This window comes from Trachurus trachurus, assembly GCF_905171665.1.
Source record: "Trachurus trachurus genome assembly, chromosome: 19".
Lineage (NCBI taxonomy): Eukaryota > Metazoa > Chordata > Actinopteri > Carangiformes > Carangidae > Trachurus > Trachurus trachurus.
In genome coordinates, this window is record NC_139913.1 from 11,254,784 (window position 1) to 11,268,806 (window position 14,023).

The 14,023-nt window shown below is 44.8% G+C and overlaps 2 protein-coding genes across 2 annotated transcripts; one reads left to right on the plus strand and one right to left on the minus strand.

The window, feature by feature from the left end:
- Positions 1-844: 844 nt before the first annotated feature.
- Positions 845-7,611, minus strand: fbxw10 (F-box and WD repeat domain containing 10; the record flags this gene model as incomplete). The annotated part of the gene is made up of 12 exons (XM_083994866.1): positions 845-1,503; positions 1,594-1,892; positions 2,936-3,094; positions 3,242-3,384; positions 3,513-3,667; positions 4,599-4,720; positions 4,822-5,025; positions 5,128-5,234; positions 5,320-5,427; positions 5,513-5,643; positions 6,044-6,205; positions 7,068-7,611. The coding sequence occupies 12 exons, from the start codon at positions 7,609-7,611 to the stop codon at positions 845-847; spliced, it is 2,793 nt and encodes a 930-aa protein (XP_083850992.1).
- A 1,033-nt stretch (positions 7,612-8,644) lies between these two features.
- On the plus strand, positions 8,645-13,849 carry prdm9 (PR domain containing 9). Its single transcript, XM_083993599.1, has 7 exons — positions 8,645-8,773; positions 9,148-9,255; positions 9,332-9,424; positions 10,094-10,371; positions 10,461-10,528; positions 11,251-11,441; positions 11,589-13,849. Exons 2-7 carry the CDS (start codon positions 9,159-9,161, stop codon positions 13,679-13,681), a joined length of 2,820 nt encoding a protein of 939 aa, XP_083849725.1. The 5' UTR covers positions 8,645-8,773; positions 9,148-9,158; the 3' UTR covers positions 13,682-13,849.
- Positions 13,850-14,023: the final 174 nt, after the last annotated feature.

Sequence of the window (14,023 nt, forward strand, 5' to 3'; positions counted from 1 at the left end):
ATGCCCTCGAGGCAGCAGGGCTAGAGGGGAGGTGGCAGGGTGAAAGGTCACCGTGGACGAGACAAACTCCTCACACTGATGACTTCACATCACATCTTGTTTGAAGTATGGCACCAGTAAAAAAAAAAAAAAGATCCACAGAGATTTGTTATTTTTGCTGCAGTGATGAAGAAGATTGAGTGTTTTTCAGGGATGGTTCATTAACTGGGGGAAAATCAGGAGATGAGAATATGCTCCGTAAGAAAAAAACAAAACCAATTTAGTCTGCACAGCAGGTGTTAAGTTGAAGCAACTGCTCATTATAACTGCTGGAATATCAGCATACATGCTTGAAAAAGCATTTTTGTAGAATTAATTGCAGGAATGAATCAACAATGTGGCGAAAGGCTGTTTTTTAATGTTCAAAAAAACCATGAAAATGTTGCTTTTGATCTTGTGACAAGACTCCATGCAATCAGACTATTAAAGAAAACTACTTTGTAAAGAATAGCATGGCAAAAAACAACTTAAGATTGACCACCTTTTCCCCTCCCATCAGTAACATCTAATGGATTCTACATGGAAACAGAAATAGATTCAGCTTCAGAGATGTAAAGAAATCTAGAATCCAAAATCTAAAAAGTGATATAAAGAACAACAATTCAAATGTAGATCCTGTATCAAATCAAATCTAAAGCTTCAAAGCTGTAGTAACTCTAGGTCACCATGAGATGATACAATACTGACCCCTAGTGGAGATTTTTCTAAACCTTTGAAATGCCTAAACAAAGATGTAAACGGTGCAGAGGTGATAGAGTTTCATTGAAAAACAAAGAAATCATCTGTTGATACTCATGTGACGTGTCTATTGGGCGGTTTTCCTATTGGACGTCCCTGAATGAGCTCCCTCTCGGCTCGGCCTTTGTCGCCCGGCCTGAACCAGCCCCGCTCTCTGACCTGGTCCAAAAGAATTAAGTTTTGGGAGGCCGGCGCCAGTTTTTATGTCATACTTTAGATTGGGTAGGGATCTCGTCAGCATGGACTCAGGAGCCTGTGGCCTCTCTTTGGCGCCTGCCGTCTGGATCGCCCTGCGTGCACTGGGCTGTGTTTCTCTAGAAACTAAGCAGCGGTGGTGGTGGTGTCTCCTCGTGGTGTCAGCAGCAGCGGTGACGTCTGCGTTTGTCACATTCTGACTGGCGCCTCTCTTGAGAATGGGGACACAGGTCTTGGCCCTCCTGTGGTGTGTGTGCTGCGGCGGACATACTGTCTGAGTGTGGGGGCTGTTTCTCGGGGCGTCAGGGCGCAGAGGATCCGGAGGCGTGCGAGGAGGACCCCAGGTGTCCCGCAGCCTGGCGTTGCACTCCATGTTGGCGCTGACTTCATCCACGCGCTGCGCCCTCTGGATGGCGCCGACTCTGAGGAGGATGGAGTCGCGCGTCGGAGGATGATGAGGGCCCCTCTTCTTCATCCGCTCACACGTTGCCCTCTCGCTAAGCAGCAACCGTTCGGCGGCCTCGCGGCGCCCTGACACCAAGAAGCAAATGTTTGCTCTGGGGTCACACTGATCTGATCTTACAACATTTCTACTTTTGACACACATCTGTGCATGCTTACCTGCTGTGTGACATTTAGTGGGGGTAAACAGGAAGTGGGTGTGGTACCGCAGCTCCGCTCTCTCTGGCTTCTTGCTCTCACAGCTGTGCATCTTTCGGCTGGGTGAAGCCACCTGTGCCTTCTGATCTGCCCCGAAAGACGCGCAGGGAAACTTTCTGACTGAAGTTGCAGATTTCTCAGAAACCAAAGCATCCTGAGCCACCACATCGCCCTGGCCTCCCGCTGTCGCCTCTGTGCCTTCCCAGAACACTTTGGCAAACTGGAGCAGCTTCACGCTGGATGTCGAGTTCACTAATATACTGAATACAGGTAGAGAGAAAATATACAAGACAGAAATGTAAACTTGAACTGATATAATATTATTTTATAGAAATAATAGTATACACATAAACCCAAAATTATTCACACCCCTGTCAAATACAAGGAATTTCTTAATTCTTTCAGTTGCAGATTAGTATTTCACCTCAAATTTGACATAAATAGGACATGCAAGAAAGCACTTTACTTAAATTAATTGGTCATGAGTCCAGACTTCCTGCATGTCCTATTCATGTCAAATCTGAGTCAAAATACTTATCTGTAACTGAAAAAAATTAAAACTTCCTTGTATTTGACAGGGGTATGAATAATTTGGGGCTTAAATGGATAGTTCAACATTTTGGAAAAGTCGCCTATTGCCATAATCCCTATTGTCTTAGGGGTAGGTTCATTACCTTTAATTATCGGTGCATGTTGTTTTGAGATACGCAGGGCAGAGACGTGAGCTGCTCAGTGAACACAATGGAGGTGAACGGTACAGGTCCCCTGTCCCTCATCAAACTCATCAAATACACAATCCAACAACTCCAAAACACTCTGGTGGACAAGTTGTGACCTGCACATTCACCACGCTATGAAATAATAATGTAACATTACGAGATGGAGTTGTTTTCGAGGCAAATGCAAAGCCGGAACTACATTCCAGATGATTTCAAAAACGCAAGTAGTTCAGAGTATTTGCTTCATGTGTCATATATATATTATTATGTCATATTATAATATATATAATTATTTCATAGCGTGGTGAATGTGCAGGTCACAACTTGTCCACGAGAGCATTTTGGAGTTGTTGGATTGTGTATTTGATGAGTTTGATGAGAGAAAGGTGAAAGTACCGTGCGCCTCCACTGTGTCAGCTGAGCAGCTCGCGTCTCTGCCCTGCCAATCTAAAAACAGCTTGCACCGACAATTAAAGGTAATGAACCTACTGCTATGACTATAGAGATTATGGCAATAGGCAAATTTGCCAAAATGTTGAACTATCCCTTTAAGTGTACATGATTTAAACATGTGTCAGACTCACCTGTTGTCATGGAAGTGCAGCGTCATTAAACGGCCTGCTTCAGCCTCTGCCGTGATGTCTTTCAAACAGTCTCCGGTGAGGAAGTTAAATATTCGGATCTTCCCGTCCATGCAGCCGGTGACGACACGCAGGCAGACGAGGGTCAGAGACCTGACCTCCCTGCAGAGAAGGTTATTCAGGTTTCTAATTTTCATACAGTACGGATTTCTCTTTTAGTTGTCTCATTTATCACAGACAGGCAGCAGGGGAAAAAAAGGGGAAAAAAGAAATATTTTCAATATCAGCTCCAGAGGTTTTGTTGTTTACTTTGGGTGGCTGAAGGTCATCAGACACTCTTTAGCATGACTGCTGAGGCTCCAGGCCATGACCTGACCGTTCAAGTCCCCAGACAGAAGGTGCCACTCGTCAAAGAACAGACACTTCACTGACTTCTTGTGGCCATCAATCGCCTAAAGGGAAAGTGGCGCATTTTTGCAAAAAAGACAAAAACAATGAAATATCATCAAGTGTGTAAGACACAGCAACTTTGTGTAGATGCAGAGGGAGAGAGTTCCCCACGGATGATTAACACTCTCACCCTGAGCAGCGACGCCTTCTCCATGTCCCAGATTTTGACGAGGCCTCGGTCGCAGCTGCTGCACACCATGGTCGCGTTGATCTTCACACACCTGACGGAGCTCGGGTGCTTGAAGTGAAAATCCTCCAATTGAGTCCCTGTGTGTAGATTCCACACTGGCAGCGTGGTGAAGTTAAGTTGACTTCACTTCAAGATGAAAGCACAAATAGCTACAAAAGCCTAAAGAGCAAACTGTGAATCTCAAATTTATCAGCTATCTTTGAAAATCCTGCCACATCTAACTTTCTAGAGCAGCTTTTTACTCCTCTACATTATAAGTGTGTCTGTGGATTTGGGCTGGAAAGAATATTTTTATCTCCGCAAGATGTTTATATTTGGTAAGAAGCGCATTTGGCTCAGTAAAACCAAGAACCACTTATCCCATGTTCCAGCTATGAGGATGAGTTGGCCTTTACTAGGAAACACTGCAGCATTATGGCTGTCTTTACACTGCAAGGTTCAAGTGGCCCAATTCCGATTTTTTTCCTCTCAAGTGGCACAGATCGTATCTGTAACATGATTGTGTAAACGGGACAAATGCGCATCGAAACGGATATTGTCAGATCGGATTCAGGTCCCTGTTATATGTGGAATTAAATAAGATACAAATCGGATATATGCCAATGTGTCTGTAGTCTGAAGAGACAGATCAGATCTTTCCTGGCAATGCATGGACTACCAGGACTACCATGGCCAGCTGTGGCCAGCTGTAACAGGAATTATAGTGATCATTTTCCGTTTTTTTTTTTTTTTTTCTTATTTTCATATAAATTTGATCTCCCATCTTTAAAAAAAAAATCACTAGTTTATTTCCTCTTCAGCGGGTTGTTTCACGCAAGAAAAGCAGGTGTAAATGCAGATATCAGATATGGGTCACTTCTGATAGAACATGTAAATAGACAGTCAAAAAAATCGGATATAGGCAACAAATCGGAATTGGGCGTCAAGGCCTGTAGAGTAAAGACAGCCATACATTTGCATGTGTTTGCTAGTAGATTAGTAATTCAACATCTGGAAGACTATAAACATCTGTCGGATGCTGTTTACCTTTTACAAAACCGTCTTTAGAGCCTGAGACAAGTCTGTCACCGTGGACGTCCAGGCAGTTGACGGTGCCGGTGTGACCATACAGCTCCATCACACACTTGTCTGTCTTCATACACCAGCACCTGCCAGATTAACAACAAAACAAACCATCAAATCTACTTCATCATTCATCATCATCATCATCATCTGTACGATAAACCCTAAACTCCTCAGTCTGAGCGACCTGATGCTGGCGTCACAGCCGGTGGTTATGATCAGGTGTCGGTCCTCACAGAGCAGCACGGCCCGGATGCTGCCGACGTGGCCTCTCATCACCGACACAGGCTTTGTTTCTGACGCCACGTAGAACAGATGTACGGCTCGGTCCTTGGAGCCCAGGGCCAAGTATGACTGGCCTTGGTAGTCCACCACCCTGTGAGGGTCTTCTCTGTCACATGCAAACACACAAACACACACGTGAGTTTCATCGATAGCATGATTTGATGGTTTTAATGCCAATCTGTAGGGTGTAGAAAAGAAACGAACTAACTTGTTCAGCAGCGTTTTCGTAAAATATGCACCACAATAAACATTTCTCTCCTTCATTTGTACGGTTTTGGTTTTGATTTTGGCATAAGCAGCTTCAAACGGCATGACCTGTCAAACCAAAGAAAGCGTAATCAATATTGACAAACTCATTAATGGATGGATTGATGGATTTCAAAGGTTTTGATTTGTTAACCTTCTGGACGTTGGAATGAATGTTCGCTATCTCATCTTCCTTTATGGGAACAGGGACTTCAACGATGCTGGAGTAAGTAGGACTGACTTTGTTCATACTTTTGCATTTCTGGAAGAGAATAAAATATAAATGTTACAGTCTTGCACTTACAGTATATTTTTTTAACTCGTGTAAACATACAAAAACGTCCTACATTCATTATCGTTTGAATTTGCTCCTGGAACTTTTTCCTGAACTTGAATTCCTCCATGGTTTCTTTTGCGAGGTGCTGCCAGTACCGACAAACCTTCTGGCAGCATCGTAAAGTGTGTTCCTCCAACAGCCCTGTCAGGAGACACACACACACATGTTTTTGTTATTGATAAAGATCCTGAATGTAAAATGGACTTGTCGGCACTCTCTCGTGATGTGTTGTGTGTGTAATCTTTCTCTCAGTGAGATGTCATTGAACCAGCAGACAGAGGTCACAGTCAGAGCAGACGGCCGAAAAAAGCTGCTTGGCAGGTCTTTGTTGTTCACATATCCAGCGGTTATCCACACATTCCTGGGTAATACTGTGACATCCCCATGGTGCTAACGGCCTGGTGGGGTTTGCTTCATACTAACTTTCAACATATCCTATGTTTTATATTGCATAAAATAATATACAACAGGATAATATGAAACCAAGTGAATTGTACCAAGGACACAGCGAGTTACTGGTGTTACCTATGTGTGGACCTACCCAGTATCCTCTTGGACAGGTTGACAGGTAGACAGGCAATGAAGTCTCTGTATCGACTCACTCCAGACAGAGACTTTGAGGATCCTGGCACCACCATGAGAGCCGGGTCCTCTGAGTCTTCACCAGTGTGCTGGTCAAACTGACCAGAGTTGCAGCTTCCCACTGAAAAGGACAAGAAATTAACTCATGATGATGATAATAAAGAGTCAAATGAAATGCTTCAATAATGCAAAGATATTTTTTTTCTTCTTATACTTATACTATTACAAACACTGCTTTCTTTCTTTCTTTTTACTGCCATTGCTATATTATCTAAGCTATACATTTCTTTGCCGTAAATTTCCCCATTGTGGGTCGAATAAAGGACTGTCTTATCTTATGTGATCATATGTCCTTCATGGCTGCAAATTGAGTTGGCACAGTTTAAAGCAGAAGTAAGCGATCCGGTCGTTTTGGCTAATGCTGCGTTCCAGGCAGGCTTTTGAAACCGTAAATTACAGCTTCAAGTCACAACTTACGACTTTGTAGCTTTCCAGGCAACCCACTCGTGTTTTTCCGACCTGTTTTACCGGTGAAAGTGCACTATAACGGCCACTCGTAACTTCCGACCCGTGAACTCATACGAGATCGAACTGGTACAACTTCACAGGTCGGAAAAACACGAGTTACGGGCTGCCTTGAACGCACCATAACAGTCCTCGTCCCTACGTCACCACATTCACTGCGTCCCTTGGCTGCACACACACAGCCCTGCATGCCGTTCTCTCTCCTCATTGGATAAAAACTGTAGGATACGATAAATGTTTTCTCCTCGGCTCAGAGCAGAGCAGAGTGACTGACAGACCCGTGTTTCGGTCCAAACACTCTATGTAAGTGATTGCTGTCGGAAGATATAACTATTTAAGACTTATATTAACACAAATATATCACTTACTTCTGCTTTAATATTCAAAGGGCACAGTAAATGGTGTGTTTGATATAAAGGTCACAAAAGTTAAGACATTTGAATGTGTTGTGATCTTACAGTCAAACTGCAGAAACCCTCGTCTCTGTCTGACCAGCAGCACGCTGGTCAGGTTGGACACCATGCGTAAAAGCTCCGGGTCACAGAGTAAGAAGAGACGACAAAGATATCGTGACTTCATCCAGTCTGGGCTGCTGCTGAACCAGCTCCAGATCTCATTCAGGTCCATGCCGAGTGGTTGTTTCCCACCCAGATCCCGGTCCCGGTCCGTGCTGCGCCGCCTGCTGCACCTGTACTCCAGAGGCGACGTGGGGCCTCGTGACCTGGCGTACGTGAACAGACTCCACGAGGTGACCCCCAGCACGCTCTGGATGTTTTCGAGCACTTGGACGTTTCTGCAGCGCAACAGCAGCTCCACCAGGAATCTCCTCCTGAACTCATCCGACACCCTCCACACACACCGCGTGAAGCCCGGTGGTTTGGGGGCAAACACGCACGACGGACACATCCCGCACATGCTCACGCATCCCTCCGCCGGTGGTTCACTGCTGCTCAGCCCGCACGCAGACGACGCACTGCTGCTATTAAATTTAACCGACTTCATTTCGACGTTTTTTGAGGAGGTTTGTGGTGCTTTCGGCCGGCTGCGTCGTTGCCAGGCAACAGATGTTGTTTTTGTTCCTTGAGCTCCACAAACAGGCATCACTCAGCGGGTAACCAAGCAACAACACCAGCAGGGAAATGCATGGATGTATATCTATTTATGTCAACTGATAAAATGTGTCATATCCTTACAGTAATATAATACATCCATGGTTATATCCCCCCAGGACTTTCTTAGGCTACTATTAAAGGAAGGATCTGGCGAGACAACAGTGGACTTTGAGTATTTTTTATTTTATTGCAGCTTCTTTTCCATGCAAAAGTTGTATAATTAGTTTTAAATTGAATTTTAATTTGATAATTTTGTAGGTAAGACTTTGTTTTGACAGAACTATGGAAATAATCATTCATTTTGGTTTAAAAAAAAAACAGGCTAGGTAATAATGAAACAGTCAGTAACATTAAAATCCTGCTGCCATGCTTTTTTCTGTACTAGAGGTGTCATAGATAGATAGATAGATAGATAGATAGATAGATAGATAGATAGATAGATAGATAGATAGATAGATAGATAGATAGATAGGAATACGAATACGAATACGAATTACTTTATTAGATAGATTATATTATTATACTATGGTATGACGGATAGAAAGTGCCTCAAATGTGTTCTTTAGCTCAATGCACAAAAATGAGGGAGGAAAAAAAAAAATCAGTGCGCCGCCCGGGAATCGAACCCGGGTCGCAAGAATGGGAATCTTGCATGATACCACTACACCAGCGGCGCTGATAGCTTGTTCAGCTACAGCACTCATTATATAACTCTATAATAGAAGTTCTGGTAAATGTAGTTGTTTTGCTGTAGTATATTTCTTGTTTTAATGATAAAAGTCTTAATCTTGCTGGAATCCGTGTAAAAGCGCGATATTAGACAAAGAGAGCTAAAATGTTTCGCTTATTCTCCGACTTTTATTTTGGAAGACAACGGAAATGCTGACCATTGCGCTGAAGGAGAGATTTATTTACTTCCGGGTAAGCGTCAATGATCTCGTTTAGTTTAGTTGGCTCTCTCTGAGCCCGAGACCATATGTTACCGGCTAAAACCAACGGCTTTGAACGGTACTAAACAAACTAGTCCGACGGATAAAACAGCCGTGATTCACGTAAGTGCACAAATTAATTTGTTTTGATGTAGAAAAACTAACCGGGAATGTTTTGTACTGTAACATAGGCTAAATGTTTGTTGCCAGTGATTCTGTGACAGATGGGTTTGCTAGATAGCTGTGCTTTTAAATATTACAAACTAACGACTGCACTTTTTGTGCTGATTTAAATCTGAATTATGTTTTTTTCACCGTCTCTGTGAAATATATGTCAGCTAGCTAAACTGCTAGTCGATGCTAGAGTTTCTCGAGTAGGGCTGCCATGCTAACGCTAGCTGTTATTTACTTTTATTTTTTTTAGTATGTTGTATTTATCTGTGTTACGCAGCAGCCTTTAATACGATGGCTAATGATTTCATTAACCTCTTCCACAGAGTCTGCACTCATGTCGGACAGGAGCAATGGCGTGGAGTGGATTGAGACCACGGAGGAGGTGGTTGTAACAGAGGAGTGTTTAGCACCTGAGAGCAACACACAGACAGGTATTTAGTCTCCTCTCTGTGTTACATACACTGTGTACACTCAATGATTTCTAACACATGGTTTGCCTTCTTCCAGTGATATCTGTCCTAGAGTCAGCAGAGACACCAATCCAGAAGGACCTGGACACCGAGGGAGATGGAGAAACCCCAGAAGCTGAAGATAGCTTTTGTAAGATGTTGTATCTCCTCAATTATTTGCACCTGGCTGAAACTAATGCAGCTGAACCTGCCTAGAAGAAAGCATTGTGATTGAGTTGCTTATGAGCTGTTGATTCCCTGCAACAGCATAGTCTTCATGAGGGCAGAGTTGCAATATTAGCCGTGTAGACTTGATAAATTGGCAGCTGAGTGTAGCCTATATCCACAGCATCCTAGGCCAGCCTCATACATTATTTGCGGACAGAGACTGAAATGCATTGAATAATAGAGTCTGGTCGCAGATAAGAGCTTCAATCAGTTATTAAAAGAGAAATAGCAGCAAATTAATTCAATTTGGTTCAAAATGAAATAGATTGAACAGCCAGTAACAGTAAAATCCTGCCATGCTTTTTCCTGTAATACTGGAAGCGTTGTCATATAGTTGAATTATTTACAGTTAGTTTGCCGTACACATGTTGCTATAATATCAGCACTGCACAGCATTTGTCATCACCAAACACCCAAAGCTTTCTTCCGGTGAAATTTGCACATAAGTCATGTTACAGACGTATGTCTATGGAGTTAAATTGTTCCAGGAGTATTAATGCACGCATGATATAAGCATGTATCTTTATAAGATAATTAGCGGCCTCATATTGACAGATATAATGATTGTTAACTGTATCCTTCTGTTTTCCAGATTGCGAGGAGTGTCTGACTCTGTTCCAGGACCAGAATGACCCTTCGAACATTGGAGGCCCATCCTTTGTTCTCGACTTTCCGACGAGCATCGATGTCCCCCAGAGGGCCCTCCTCACTCTGCCCTATGGTCTGATGATCGGCAGGTCTAGTATTCCCAGGGCCGGCGTCGGAGTCATAAATCACGGACCAATAGTGTCTCCAGGAATGCATTTCGGACCATATGAGGGGGAAGTGACCACAAGCGAAAATGCCATGGCCAGTGCGTTCTCCTGGGAGGTGAGCTCAGAAATCCAGAGAGACTTATTCTCATTTCTTGTTTTGTGTATAGCTATGTGTGGTCTTGACAATATTCTCATTTTCTGCAGATTTGTAAAGGAGAGCAGGAGTACGAGTATATTGATGGTGGCAGAGAAACACACTCAAACTGGTTGAGGTGAAGTATTTAAGTTATTTTTGTTATTTAGAAGACTTATACCACTGCCTGTCCAAAAAAAAAGTCACACACTCTAATATTTTGTTGGACCGCCTTTAGCTTTGATTACGGCACGTATTCGCTGTGGCATCGTTTCAATAAGCTTCTGCAATGTCACAACATTTATTTCTGTCCAGAGTTGCATTAATTTTTCAAAGACTCTCAATGGGGTGAAGGTCTGGACTCTCTGGTCACATTGGACCACATTTCTTCCTTGAAGATAATGGTTCCCCACTATCCTTCCAGTTTTTAATAATGCGTTGAACGGTTCTTAACCCAATTTTATTAGTTTCAGCAATCTCCTTGGATGTTTTATTTGCTTGATGAATGCTAATAATCTTTTCCACGACCACAGGATGTGTCGTCCACATGGTTGTTGAAGAAATGAGACTGTGTCAGTTAGGGTTAAATAAGTTGTTGCCAGCTGAAACATAATCATCCATGCAGTAATTATCCAATGGGAGGCTCTGACCTATTAGCTTAGTTAAATCCAAGTGGTGACTTTTTTTTTTGGACGGGCAGTGTAAAATGAAAGAAACTGTGGGCAACTGTGGGCAGTCATTTCAGCATTACATGTGCAAACTTTGCGTGTACAGAATATCGTCTTATGTCAATGTTTTGTGCGTCTTGGTGTTTCATAGTTAACCTCACAATCTCTCACAATTCTCTTTCCGCGTACACAGATATGTCAACTGTGCCCGTAATGAAGAGGAGACTAACCTGCTGGCCGTCCAGTACAAAGGCAGCATCCTTTTTCACTGCTGTCGCACCATCCAGCCTGGAGATGAGCTCATGGTTTGGCCCAGCAGCAAACTCCTCAACCAGTTTAGTGAAGCCTGGACCCAGATGTGGTTTATGAGGCTGAATCCAGAAGGTAAACCCCTTACACCAGTTTCACCAGTCACAAAATATTATCTGTATACTGTGTTGTTATTTTCTTTACTAACATTAGTGTAATTTTACAGTCACAATGCAAAAAATAATAATAACGGCATTTTTCCCCCTCTCTTCCTGCTTATAGAGAGTAATCCAGCTGCAGAGTCTGAGATCTTCCTGTGCTCCCACTGTCAGCTGACCTTCACTACAGAGGCCTTTCTCCAGAGACACGCTGAACACTTCCACTCACAGCCTGCAGGGGACCTCATAGCGCCTGCAGTAGAGATGGCTGAAGCAGAAAATCCCACTTCCAATGCCGACTCTGGTCACTCCGTCTCGTCCCTGGTGGCGTTGTCTGTGGATCCCGTCGAGGACAAAACGTGCGGCGATTGTGGGAAGACTTTCAAGCAAATGCCTCACCTCAGGAGGCACAGACTGTGTGTCCACTCAAACAAGCGCCCCTACTGCTGCCCACAGTGCAGACGGACTTTCAGCCAGGCATCTGGCTTAATCAGACACCAGCTGGTTCACAGAAAGCAGGCTGGTCCAAAAGCACCTGATCAAGAGAAAATCTTAAGTGAGGAGAGTGAGAGCTTGGCACAGGGCTCCGAACTTTTAACCACAGAGGATCCAGCTGTAACGAACGAAGCACAGGACGTCAATGCAAGTGAGAATGTACAAGAAGCTATGGATGTAACTCCAACAGAGAACACGTCTGCAGGAGAAGCAGAAACATCCCAGTTCGATTGTTCGGACTGTGGAAAGAGTTTCACAAACGAGGCTTCCCTCAAAAAGCATAAGGTGACTGTCCACGAGAGGCTACGTCCGTACGTCTGCACGGTGTGTCAGAAGTGTTTTGGCCAGTACAACGACCTGACCAGACACCTGCGGCGTCACCAAAAAGAGGATAAAAGGAAAGAAGGGGAAGCCGAGGCTCCCGATGAAGCGAACACCATGCCCTTTAGCTGTGCCGAGTGCTCACTGACTTTCTCCTCAGTGGACACGCTTCAGCAGCACATCAGTGAGCAGCACTCGGAGGACACCGCTGTGGACAATCAAGGCGGTGAGCCAGAGGCCGCCGATGACGACCAAAGCCACGATCCCGACTTCATTCCACAACCGTCAGAGGCCGAAACCGTTGAATCCGTCCAGAGGCTTCCCTCACGGAGGCCTCAGAGACTCGGAGCCAGATCAAGAATCTCCGCCATAACCAAACTCATCGCTCCGAAACGAAGGGCCGACGTATGCAAGAAGCCGTCGCCCGGCTCGGGCCGCGCCGAACCAGAGGCGCCTGCTGCCAAAAACGGAAAGCTGAAAAAGTACAAATGGTTTAGCTGCAATCGCTGCAAACGAACATACGGAAACCCAGATGACCTGAAAGCACACAAGTGCACTTTGAGAAACTTTGAGTGTGGGCAGTGCGGGGCGACCTTTAACATGTCTGGTTTCCTGAGGAGACACGAGCAGACGGTGCACGCCAGCGCAAAGTCTTACAACTGCGACCGCTGCGATAAAGTCTTCACCACGTCTGGGAACCTGAAACAGCATCAGAAGAGCAACACCTGCCTCAAGTATCACTGCACGTCGGAACTGTTCCCGTGCTCCTTCTGCCAGTTCTCCTTCACCATGAACAGCTACCTGATCAAGCACATCAAGAGGCACCACCCCGTCGAGTTTCTGTCCCACTGCGACTCGCACAGCCTGGTGGATCAGCTGGAGAAAGAGGATGGGGAGAAGGAGTACGCGTGCCCCCGCTGCGGGAAGAGCTGCGCCAGCGCCAAAGCTTTCAAATCCCACGCTTGCTACGAGCAGGTGAAGGTCCTGTACCTGTGCACCGACTGCGGGAAAGGCTTCACCAATCACTACGGCTTGAAGCAGCACCAACGCATCCACACGGGGGAGAAGCCGTACAGCTGCCCCCACTGCAGCAAGAGCTTCTCGTACAACGGGCAGCTCAACGTGCACCTCAGGACCCACACGGGGGAGAAGCCCTACCTGTGCACCCACTGCGGGGAGAGCTTCAGGCAGTCGGGAGACCTGAAGCGACACGAGAGGAAGCACACGGGCGTGAGGCCCTACAGCTGCCCCGAGTGCTGCAAGAGCTTCAGCCGCCCACAGAGCCTCAAAGCTCATCAGCTGCTTCACCTGGGACAGAGGATGTTCAAATGCACCCAGTGCGGAAAAAGCTTTTCACGCAACTATCACCTCAGGAGGCACCATCAGAAGATGCACTTGTAATCACATCGCCATTGTTAGGACTCGGCTGTGGAGCAGCTGCAGAGAAGTTTTGAATGTCCTGTACAGAAAGTTAATGAACATAGTTTATAGATGAAGCTTTTCAAACAATATAATTTTTCTGTTTAAAAAATCTATTTTCTGTCTTATGTGAAAGAGGTTAAGTCCTTCAAATACAAATAACACAACATGTAACAGGAGATACAGTCTCACAAATGTGTTTCACACTTGTTCTGAAATAAACACAACCAGCGTAACCGTCACTGTTGACCATTTATTCCACAAAACATACAATGCAAAGCATGTGCACTGTACAAGCCTTAATATTATGAAAATACTCATAAC

Coding starts and splice junctions, on each gene's coding strand:
- prdm9 (XM_083993599.1), top strand. CDS start 9,159: ATGTCGGACAGGAGCAATGGCGTGGAGTGGATTGAGACCACGGAGGAG. Junction 10,372..10,460: donor CCAGTGCGTTCTCCTGGGAG/GTGAGCTCAGAA, acceptor CATTTTCTGCAG/ATTTGTAAAGGAGAGCAGGA. Junction 11,442..11,588: donor TATGAGGCTGAATCCAGAAG/GTAAACCCCTTA, acceptor TCCTGCTTATAG/AGAGTAATCCAGCTGCAGAG.